This window comes from Limulus polyphemus, unplaced genomic scaffold (assembly GCF_000517525.1).
Source record: "Limulus polyphemus unplaced genomic scaffold, Limulus_polyphemus-2.1.2 Scaffold801, whole genome shotgun sequence".
Taxonomy (NCBI): domain Eukaryota; kingdom Metazoa; phylum Arthropoda; class Merostomata; order Xiphosura; family Limulidae; genus Limulus; species Limulus polyphemus.
In genome coordinates, this window is record NW_013666411.1 from 118,520 (window position 1) to 130,666 (window position 12,147).

The window sequence follows — 12,147 nt, forward strand, 5'->3', positions numbered from 1 at the left end:
AACGTCGAATCTGAATCACTTGAAAAAAACACGGGGGTGCTTAACTTTTTTCCAGGTGTATACATCAAGATGCCTCTAGGACTGAACAATTAAAATCTGATAAATAACTTTCAGAGCTCACTGGCCTTGAACAAGAAAAATCTGATATTGAAGCAGAGTACGATCAAGTTATGAAAGAATTTTATAAACAAAAAGAACAGTTACGAGAGGCAAAGGCTTGGAAACTGGAACAGGAGAAGCAAGCAACAGTAAATAGAAAACAACAGTAAGTATGTTGTATTTATTAGGGTGATATACGGTATTATTAGTGAAATCTTATAGTAGGATTTAATATTATGTTTTTGTTTTTCATTTTGCACAATATAATACAAAAAGTGTTTTTTAACTGTTTTAAATGTTTGTACAGCATATTATTTTAACCTTAACTGCCCTGTATGCAACTTCATATCATACAGTAATAATTGATGCTACATGGTATAGTTTAACTGTTTTACATCTTCAAAGTATTAATAATAAATATTGATTTGTAGGTTTATAAAAGTGTAATTGTTACTGCTCTATGTATGTTTCCCATTAACATTATGTATTGATGTTTAACATATTTAAGTGCTTATTTTGTAATTGTTCTGCACATTTATTTTTCGAATACTGTGTGAATAATATTTAGGAATTCTATACTTATTTTCAGTATCGGTGATGAAGTAATAGTGGACCAATACATTAAGGAACGACAGCTGTGCACATTCCTTTTAGCTTATCTTCAGCAGCTGATGGGTTCTAAATTGTCGTTGAAATCCAACTTAAAAATCTCTTCACATCCAACAGTACTTTGCAACCCTCAAAGTGGTCATACTGGTATGCTAATCTTTACCAGAGCGTTTTGTTTTTTGCACTTAATTAATGAAATTTATTTGTGTTGGATAGATATGTAGAATGTTATTGTGCAAGAATGATAAGTGTACTGTGGATTAACTAGTATTAAGCTGTCTGCTTTTCTAGTTTTTAAAGATTTATTCTTTTCATAAAATTTACACAATAATGTTTACTGTTAATGAAGGAAAATAAAATTTATTAGTAATATGTAAGTAAATGGTTCAGTTAACAAAGTAAAAATGAAAAGTACAATTTTGGATATTTTTAACAATATTGTTGTAAGATATATATATACATTTTTTTTTTTTTCTGTAGCTTGTGTTTTAAAATATCTTGTGAACAGTGTTATCCAAAACTCATAAACATGTACATAATAATTGCTCTACTTAACGTTAGCTCATGATGCCAGCTGTTACACACTATTCAGTTCAATGCTGAGTACAAAATAGGGCTTAACAATTACGTTACACATATAATAATATTAAACCTTGTGTCTTGTGTGGGTAAGGATTAGTAGTTTTTACAACTGACCAAAAAGTTAGTCATAAATTAATTAATACAGTTTAACAAAACTAATAGCTACCAACATGAATATTTGATTGCTAAAACAGATTTTTTCTTGTTGAATCATTTAGAAAAGTTATCACGATTAATTTCATAAATACGTGATAAAAATCTAAGACTAATGCTTTTAAGAGTAATATTTATCATGTATTTTGACTGGTGTACTCATATTTAGTTTCTTTCAAAACTTAGCTTAATTCTAGAGAAGTAACTATGATATTGATATTGTAGTCAGTATCATTTTTATAAAGGTACCATTAATTAACAGTAATAATACATTTGACCAATTTTGTTAACTATTGTTTACGATGTAATGAGGAGCAGTCAGAAATTCTAGGACATTTGTAATGAAACTCCTTTCATATTTAATATAAGATACTTTATTACATGTTAAAGGTGTTTGCTTATTGATCTACAAGTTATGAAACCAACAATTATTATGAAATTAACTGGTTCATTTGGTTGAAATGTATTGTCAGTTGATTAAGCTGTAATAAAGCACACTTTTATTTGTAATGTTTTTGTTAATTATCACTCATGATATAATGTAATTGTCACATTAAAGGAAATTAAGTTTCCCTGAAAAGTATAAGATAAGATAATTTTCAGACTATGTATGAAATTTATTATAGAACATTAATGCTGTGCTTATGGAAGTGATATATCTTATTAAGTAAATGTACTAAAAATGTATACCAAACCATGAGAACCAGTATATTTTGTTCACAGATTTCAGATATTCAATTCCCAGCACGTAGAATTTATGTAACATGTTGAAGTTAATAAAATGAAAGTAGGCAACAGGCCAGTCTTTATGGGCATCTTTGTATTGTTGGTAATTTAGACAATCACAGTCTTGATTAAAACAGTTTACTATCATAACTTATAGTGTGCATTGAGTTGATATACATTCTTGCTTTTTGTTTTTTAACAGAAATGGAAGGAACAAGTAATGCTCATTCTTGTTACAAAAAAGAATTGGAAGAAAATACTGAACATTTTGTTGTAAAGAGCAAGCCTTCAACTAGGAAACAGAAAAAGATATTTTCTAAGGTATAAAACAGTGAAAGTAGAAAGTAGAAATCAATAAGAATAATTTATGGATGTCTTTTCAAGCCTGTACAATTCTGTAATGTTCTGAAGGAGTATCATACAATGATTTGAAGGGCACTTATTAAGAACATTCTTCTGTTTGGAAATCATACCTAATAAAGAAATGAAGCTTTCGTTAAATTTCAAATATTGAAGACTGTTTGGAAATATTTACAATGTTAGTAATATTCAGAAAAAGAAAAGTGAGAAAGCTATAATAATGAAACAGGTGCCTTAGTAAGTAAGGAGTATTAATGATAATAATGAAGCAGGTGCCTTAGTAAGTAAGGAGTATTAATGATAATAATGAAGCAGGTGCCTTAGTAAGTAAGGAGTATTAATGATAATAATGAAGCAGGTGCCTTAGTAAGTAAGGAGTATTAATGATAATAATGAAGCAGGTGCCTTAGTAAGTAAGGAGTATTAATGATAATAATGAAGCAGGTGCCTTAGTAAGTAAGGAGTATTAGCAATAATAATAATGAAGCAAGTGCCTTAGTAAGTAAGGAGTATTAGCAATAATAATGAAGCAAGTCCCTTAGTAAAGAGTATTTAAATTTGTGGCCGGGCTATAACCTTACTTGAAAATTATCAGTCAAAACAAGTAAGCATCACCTGTATCTATTGCTCTGCTGTGCCGTTGTTACTATTACTTTGCTTTTCTGTTTTTTGATCATCTCTATCACTAAATGCAGTAGAGTAGGAAAGACAACTCTTGAATGAATTGGAAGTTATAGATAAAGGACAAGAAGTTAACGAAACTTTAAATCGTTATGAATGTAATAGAATAAATAGTAGACAGTAGTCAACACTGCAACAACACAGTGTGTGTGTGGGGGGCGTCACTAGTGTTGTATATCACAATTTTTATTGCAGTTAATGACAAGTATTTGCAAGTAATTTGAAAACTTCAAAGGTGGCTTCCTAATGCATTATAATAATCAAATATTGTGTAATTGCATTGAAAGCTTTAGCATTGTTAATAAAGCCATTAAAGATATGTTATTATTTGTGCAGTCATTCAAGGAGAAAATCTTTGCCTCTTTATCCCTACCATCACGGGTCATGTCATCGCATTCAAAATTTTATTGAACTACTATTTTATGAATGTATGTTCATAAGTTTGGTATCAAATTGTAGATTATAATTCAAATTTTAGTATTATACATTAATTAATTTCTTAATTTAAAAGTAAATATTTAAAAAAAATCCTAAATATCGAATTTTGTGTGTCATGTAGTATGTTGAATGCAGCGTTGGTTCAAATTAGATGTTTGTGATGTCAAAATACAAAGTCTATAGTTTCTTATGAATTAAATATTCAAATTACCAATGTTGACAAGCTAGAATGTAAAATATAAACCTCCTATCTTTTATATTTTCTGAGATACTAATATATTTGTTGAATCAACCAAGGTGGCCCCGTCCACCTCTTCAATTTTTGAAAATATCTGCTTATGACACATACTTTGCCCAATGACATGTGTATAACCAATCGAACGTTAAGATTGTCCCACTAATGATTTTCTCGGCTTCTGCAAAGTATTTGCACAGCAAACTTCTTTTTTTTTTTTTCATACTAGATTCCATGCAGTAAGTCATTAGTGAGCTCGAAAAATCATATTTTTTTTTTAGACCCAAATGTAGCTTAGTTACTAAACTTGATAAATTATAGTGGAATTCTGTGATGTTGATATAGTAATTTATGATTTTTGGTTATTTCAAAATGTATATATAAAAAACCTAAAAAATATTTTGTTTCGCATCTTCCACATGAGAAATTTGATTAGGCTTAGCAACCTACAGCAAGCAGCAAATGAGTATAAAGTTCATAACTAGAAGAGATATTTATTACCTATACTTCTTTATTTACTGTTCTATGTTTTTAGAAAAAATAAGTTTAAGAACTTATTTGTAAATAGTAATAATGTATATACATATATAATGTATTATAACTGAAGTGTGACTGTATTTTACAAAATTCTTGTCCACTAAAACCTGTACAGAGATACAGTAGTGAAAATAACAGATAAAATATAAAGTTTTTCTAAAAAACGTTTGATAATTACCAGGAGGTTATAAAGATTTTTTAAATTAGAAAATTTTCAGATGCATAAAAGTATTTTTAATCTTAAAATCAAAATTATTTTACACGTTGGATAGTCAACATTTGAAAATAAAAAAGGCATGAGAAGAACTTTACTTAAGAAATCTTAAAACTTAATAAAAAATATGATATTTTCCATACAAAAGTTTTGTAATGTTTACTGATAATATGCAAAATTTCATGAAGATGTGCTTGCTAATTTAAAAGTTATAGCGTGAAAACTATAACAGGCACAAACTAGTTACAAGGTCGGGCCCTGGGACCGAGCCCATGATGAAAGAGTTAATAATTAAAGGATTTGAATTGCGATCATAAGTAGCATTTTGATATTTTATTTAAAATTAATAAAACAATATTTGTGCTTCTTATAAAATCTAAGAAAACTTCTGTAATGAAGTGGTTACTGTGAATAGATTCATGAAGGAAGGAAGATTTCATTCTGTAAGTGGTTACTGTGAATAGATTCATGAAGGAAGGAAGATTTCATTCTGTATTATAAAGAAATGTTGTAACATTTAACTGTGCTAATACTTCTACCTACATCATCAGACTAATAGTCATATCTGAATATCATATCACCACATTTTTATTAATCAGAATACACTGTAAATGCTGCTTATTAGATAAGAAATATTATTCAATTGAAATTACTAAAACGTATTTGTTTTACACATAAACATTTATACCAGGAAACTTGATGTTTAACAAGGGTAAATATATTATATATGCAGTATTTCCTTAACGTTTAATTTTTTATGATGTTTTTTTTGTATATTCATGAATTATTTTATGATTATGAATTTAAAGCAAGCCTTAACTACAGTATTATTTGACAAATTTTAATAGAAAATTATTTTGATAATGATCACTGATAGCTCAATAAAGCTAATAAGCATATTTTGTACTTTCCAACAAAAATTGACTTAGATTTTTGATCAAAGTTGATATTAATATTTTTTACTCATACAGAAATTGATCACCCATCCATGTGAGGTTTTTGACCAGTTCTTCACCTTAGGCCTTCCTACTCCTCGTACTTTATCAGAAGTCCCGTCTGTCATTGATAAAGTTAAAGAGAAATTGGTGAGTTTGTACATTTTATCATCTTGAGTAAGTTTAGTTTGTTATATATGCTACTTTGTTATGTGATCCTGAAATCTCACTGGTCATGGAAAATGTTATAGAGAAACTTTTATTTTCTGAATGAAGAAGATAGGAGGTCAGCAAAACACTTGGTAAAGAATATACGATTAAACAAATTACTTCACTACGTGATAAAATATTTACAGATCATGCATATTAACTAACTTTGTTTATTATGAAGAGAACAGGGGCTCAAAGGGATAAGGCTATAATCTTGATATAATGAGTTGTAGTGCATTTAACTTACCAATGTCATTATAAAACTTCATATTTTGATACCTATATGAGTTTTTGTATTCATTCTTAAAATGTATCTTTGTTATGTTTTTAGAAATTCTTTGAAGATCATCGATGTAGTCCAGTCCCTCACAACAGTAATGTTAGTAGAACTATTGCACAACTTCCAAGCACTTTGGAATATTCCTCCACTAGTTCAGTCACTAAGAACTTGCAGGACTGTAGCTCACCTGTGGATAGTAAGTCCATAAATGAGCTGTCACTCACCTTTGGAGACACTAGAAAGAATAGTGGTGACGTTTGTACAGTTGATTTTGAATATTTACACATCACAGAAGCCATTACACAAAGTCACAGTCAGATAGATGTTCTTAGTGGGGAGAATTGTCATTCCTGCTCTGCTTCATTTAGAGATATAGATGATCACCAACAGCATAGCAGAGTAACAGAAGATGGACAACAACATAACAAAGCTGTATATGAAGAAGAATGTACTCGAATAGTGGATAATGGTCTGCAACGTAATGAACTTGTGAACGAAGAGCAAAAATGTAATGGAGTAGTAGACCATGGTCAACAGTGTAATGAAGTTGTAGATGTAGGGCAACAGGGTAATGGAATATCAGTCAGTGGAATACTATATGATGGTAAATGCTGCAATGAACTTGTAGATGAGAGAAGTGAAATTAATGGAGTGATGATGATGGCCAACAATGGACCTGTGCTTGATGAATGTGGACATTGTAGACTTGTGGATAACACACATGAATGAATCTAAAGATGATTGATGACAACACACTAAAACTTTAGATCATGGAAAACCATGTAACAATTCAGAAAATAAAAAATAAGTATAATGGATCAGTAAATGTGAAGTAAATTACAAAACCTATTAAATTTAAAAACAAATTGCAAATGTGATGAGGTGGAATTTTTAAATCGGTAGTTAAAAAAGGGTGCTGTTTTTTTTATGTTACAAGCTTATCTGATAAAATTAAATCAATTCAGAGTTGTTGTTTTTATTGTTCCTGACTCCATATTGAATATCTTTTTTCTTTTTTTATAGACATTCCTATTTGTGTTCTGTGACTGTTTATTTATTCTGTGATTCTGGAAATTTCTGTTTTAAAAAGTGTCTGTAGTTCCTCCTTTATATGTCACTGAATAATCATGACAATTAATGTGATGTGTCTTTATGATGATATTGACTTGGTTTAACCCTAGTTTTGTCAAAAGTTTCTGTAGTTTATCTGTATATGAGATAATGCATGTGTATTAGTAAGGCTTTGAAAATGGTTACCCTGCAACATTAAAAATCATATGTTCCAAAATTACTGAATCAATGCCTACTAACAGTATAAAAAAAGTCATTGTTACTATTAAATGACTTAGTATGAAAACAATACACATACATCTTAATGTGAATAGCTAAGAAATAACAGTATAGTTGGTATTTGTGTAGTGTAACTGCCAGAGTTGACCAAATATGGTTGACTATCTTGGTTCTTGTAGGGTAACAAATTTTATGAAACACAGCTGGATTGAGAACAGATGTTGACTTGTTTCTAGTATCTAGCTGATGAGCTCTTGTAGTGTGTAGAAGACCTCATGCAATAGTGTAATTAAAGTGTTACACTACCTATTTGAAATCAGTACACAATTCGAGTAGTACGAGTTATGTGTAATATCCAGTATTTCTTGAACACTATTGTAATAATGTAGCAAAATAAGTAAAAGTAACTTTATGATAAGTGATTTATTAAGTGAATGTGGAACTATAGGTATGAAAAAAATCTGGCAGGTAATGAAACGAAAACTTCTACAGCATATCGAGTTTTACTCAGAATATGTAAAATTTACCTGCCATTAACACATTAGTTGAAGATCTGCTTAAGGTTTGGCTATTTTTCAAGTTTGATAGAAACTGCCTTTGTGTAAAGTAGTGTTAGTTAGGACAAGGTTAAACCCCAATCTTTTTGTACCAGACACACTTGTATATTTTATCATGATGTTTTAGGGTGTATTAAAAAAACAGTATTAAATATTTTTTGCTTGTTATATATATATAGATTATTGTATGTGTTACAGAACATACTTTATTGCACAAGTATGAAATAAGGCATGCTTTGTCAAACTATTTCAAGTAATTTGTCCTCCACTTAGATATTAATATTCAGTAATTTCAAAATAGTAAATTATTGAATTGAGTCTTGTTACTAATTGTGATGATTTTTTTTATTTGTTTAGCTCACAGTACATTTTTTCAATATGAAGCTTATCTATACTGTGAATTATATCTGGCTGTGGTTTATACAAAGTTTTTATTCTTGTATCATTCTAGCAGAATTTGCTATGTGATTCTACAAAAAGAATATTTTGGTAATAAAAATAAGCTTGTTTTTTTTAACTGAAATTTGATTTTTACTAAAGATTTTTGGTAAGTTATTTGATTTTGACTTGATCACTTATGCAAGGATCTTGAATATTATTGTTATTTATTGTCCTATTTTTGAACTTCTGTTATTAATTTTGACTAATATATTTACCTCTTTAGTACTTCTGAAGAATGTTGTGTTCTGAAACACCAATACTTGTTATTGTTTTGTATTTTGGTGATACATGAGAAAAAGTTATTAACTTGTGTTGATGATTTGAATGTATTTTTAAACATGTGGTTTTCATTTTGGGCATTTCTGTCACCACTCATCCAGTTAAATGCTGCCAAGCTAGACAGCTGTCAGCTGTTAAAAGGACACTGTGATCAACTGATCAGGACCATATCTTTATATCTGTTTGTAAATATCACTTCTTAGTTGTTAGGTAATGTAAAGCTATAGAGATTCTAATTTATGCAACATATTTCCAGTGTTGTAATATATATATATATATATATATATATATATATATATTGTTATTCAAATAAGCGTGTCTTGTCATTCAAATGAAGTTATTATATTTTCTCTAGAAAATAAACATATATTTGTGCTTGTTAAGTAAAATTTCCAATTAAAACATGCACAGTCTTGGCCTTAAGTTAATCTGTAAAATAGTTTATACTCAGGAAAGTGGGATTAACATAAAATTACACATGAAAAAAAAACTGAAGTTGCTCATGATGTGAGAAAAAACGTTTGCATCAAAGCGTTTATTTTTTAAAGTCCTCACAATTATTTTTTTACAAGATGTTTTAGAGATTATAAATAGTTTGGAAACTAAATGTTCATTTTAGGTCGAGTTTATAGTTGATAAAACTAAAGCTGAAAACTAGGTCTATGCTGCCTAGAGAGTTATTCTTTATTGGATTGTATATTAGAGTAGATATTTGATAAGTTAACTTGAGGCCACTAGAGGTCTGACTAGTTGCTGATGCTGCTATTGTATTTGGTGCTTCTGTAGCAACGTGTTAATTTTGTTTTCAAATCAAATTTGTTTGAATTGTAGCTTCAGTGTGAAGTTAATTTCTATTTACATCCTCATTATTATTTCTAAACCTGACTTATCTGAAATGATATTCTACTTAAATCTTAGTCTCTTTTTAAGGGGCCAAATTTTGTTGGGAAATTCAAGTCATGCATAAATTGTTTATAGAATACCCGGTGATTTAATTTATACATTATTTTTAAACAAAAAATAAATTATTATATGTGAAACATTCTTTTTAAGATTTGAAGTGTAGAAAAGTAAACCATGCATCACTAATTTAGTTTTTAATAAACGTTCGAAACAATAAGTACCAGTCTCTTCATTGGTATCTTTCATTTATAGCATTGTTGTGATTAAGATGGTGCGACGTGTTAAGGAATTTGATAACAGTGTTGTTTCATTTTGAAATATGTTATTTTTTCAATGGAACTTTAGGTGAATTATTTGTAGTAGGTTTGAGAACTTTAATGGACTGCAACTGTCTGTTTCAGTATAGAAGCCGAAACGTCGCAGTCCTTTAGTATTCAAATCTACTGTTAATATTTTCTTGCAACTGTCTGTTTCAGTATAGAAGCCGAAACGTCGCAGACGGTTGCAGTCCTTTAGTATTCAAATCTACTGTTAATATTTTCTTGCAACTGTCTGTTTCAGTATAGAAGCCGAAACGTCGCAGTCCTTTAGTATTCAAATCTACTGTTAATATTTTCTATCTCTATCTAACGTACGTGATGAAATGAATTTATTCAAACTAAAATTTTTTCGCATAAATATATTTAATTATAAAAAGAAAGGAAAAATATACAAAAATGAAAGATTAACGAATTTATAAGCCCTCAAGTTTACCAATGAGTCATCGGGCGATAGGGCATCTGCTTTTATTTTAAATATATTTTAGTTTTTTGTTTTTTTTATACAGAATAAGTTTTAAATAATATGATTCGTGTGTGTGCTCCACTGGTGTACGTTTGAATACAGATTCTAAAATTTTATTGATATGGTAGCTCGGTTTACTAAAGCTTCGTTTGGTGAAAAGTTTAAAAATACATAAAACCAATAGAGATCAGAAATATATATTGCATGATTCTTAGGTTTGTGTTCCAAAGCAGAAAATTTCCGTTGAGTTTCAGTGTTTGCAGATAGAACTGTGATAACTGACGTAATGGTTGTGGTGTAATATTGAAAGCATTGGTAAAATATTTTTGAGTAATTGATCCTATGGTATTTAATAAATTATTTTATATAAGAAGAAACTTTGTACTAATAGCCCTGATGAAGCCGCAATGGTAAAATGTTGGCTGAAACAAAGTTTATTGGGAACTATATTAACAAGAAAAACCTATAAATTGAAATATCGTCACTAGAGAGCAGCACTTTCAAGCCAAACTTTATACTTTATTTTATGTCCTTTTTCTTTTCTTTTCTTTTCTTTACTATTGTTATGAGAAAGCGTGTAGAAGATGTGGCAATATCAGGCAGTTAGTTCGTAGTAAATTTTATTTAATAGGAGAGGAAAATTAATCAAAACACTATTTGGTAAAGTTAAGTAAATATCCAGAGTATGTATTATGGCTCAACTTGGTGTATGAGCTGGTTTACGAGACGTACGTGATAATTTAACTCTTCAAATCGGTAGTATTGTATTTCTTAATCTATATATACATTTTAAAACAATATTATATATAATCCATACGTTAATTGACATGTTATTTAGTTACCTTTAAAAAATATCTAACATTTGTTTGACAAAATTATGGGTGTTCAGATGTAAAAATAAAAAAATCTCAGATTCATTTGTAAATAAAATCTTTTAAGACGAAGTGAGCAGGATTTTTTTTTCAACTAGATCCTTCCAGTCAGCTTAATCAAACTTTACTTTAGCTGTGCGATTTTGGTTTAAAATTTGTAAATTTCGTAAATATCTTTACTTCAGAAATGCATAAATATACACATGAAAAGAACTTAATTTTTTTTTTAATTCTTTACTCATATCTTAAATCCTTTTCATTATCCCCCAGTGGCACAGCGGTATGTCTGCGGACTTACAACGCTAAAAACAGGGTTTCGATACTCGTGGTGGGCAGAGCACAGATAGCTCATTGTGTAGCTTTGTGCTTAATTATAAACAACAACCTTTTCATTATAGGCCGTGAATGATTTATAGTTGCAAAAAAGTGACGTTGGCTGATTGTTGTCTTCATTTTCAATACCTATACTTTACAGTTTCTTTTTATGATTTCAAAGTTATATATTTTGCATCCATGAAGAACAATGAAACTTATTCACATTAGCTCTTGTTCCAGGAATATCTAGAACAGTTTAGAAATTTACTCTTTAGTTTTCGGCTTAAACAAAGCTGTTACTGGAATAAATCAGAGTTCAACATTAAGATAACTGGGACACTGTAGTACCATTTACAACTATATAAACTGGAAAAAATCAACCAGTCCACCAACAATTACCTTTCCTAAATTATGATGGTCTGCTGGAGCATGAAACAATAACAAATTGATTGCCCTTCGAAGTTCCTGATATTCATTAGATCTTAATACGTTAGTAAACTCAATCTTTGATGCACCAAGACAGAATTCCAGAGTTAAGTACAATTACAACTATGTGTAACAAACGTAAGGCCAACAGTTTTGCTTGTCTGTCGGCTGCTGTCAACTGTCCAAGTATTTTCAGTGGTTGTCCTTTCAAGCTTGTTGCCA

At 29.5% G+C, this 12,147-nt stretch overlaps 1 protein-coding gene across 1 annotated transcript in view; it reads left to right on the forward strand.

The window, feature by feature from the left end:
- The window catches only part of LOC106460592, a 42,020-nt gene extending 33,591 nt beyond the window's left edge, over positions 1-8,429 (forward strand). Inside the window, exons 8-12 of the mRNA XM_013920310.2 lie at positions 115-265; positions 689-855; positions 2,372-2,490; positions 5,606-5,719; positions 6,111-8,429. Coding sequence (XP_013775764.1) covers positions 115-265; positions 689-855; positions 2,372-2,490; positions 5,606-5,719; positions 6,111-6,788 — 1,229 coding nt within the window. The 3' untranslated portion in view covers positions 6,789-8,429. The remainder of the gene's footprint in view (positions 1-114; positions 266-688; positions 856-2,371; positions 2,491-5,605; positions 5,720-6,110) is intronic.
- Positions 8,430-12,147: the final 3,718 nt, after the last annotated feature.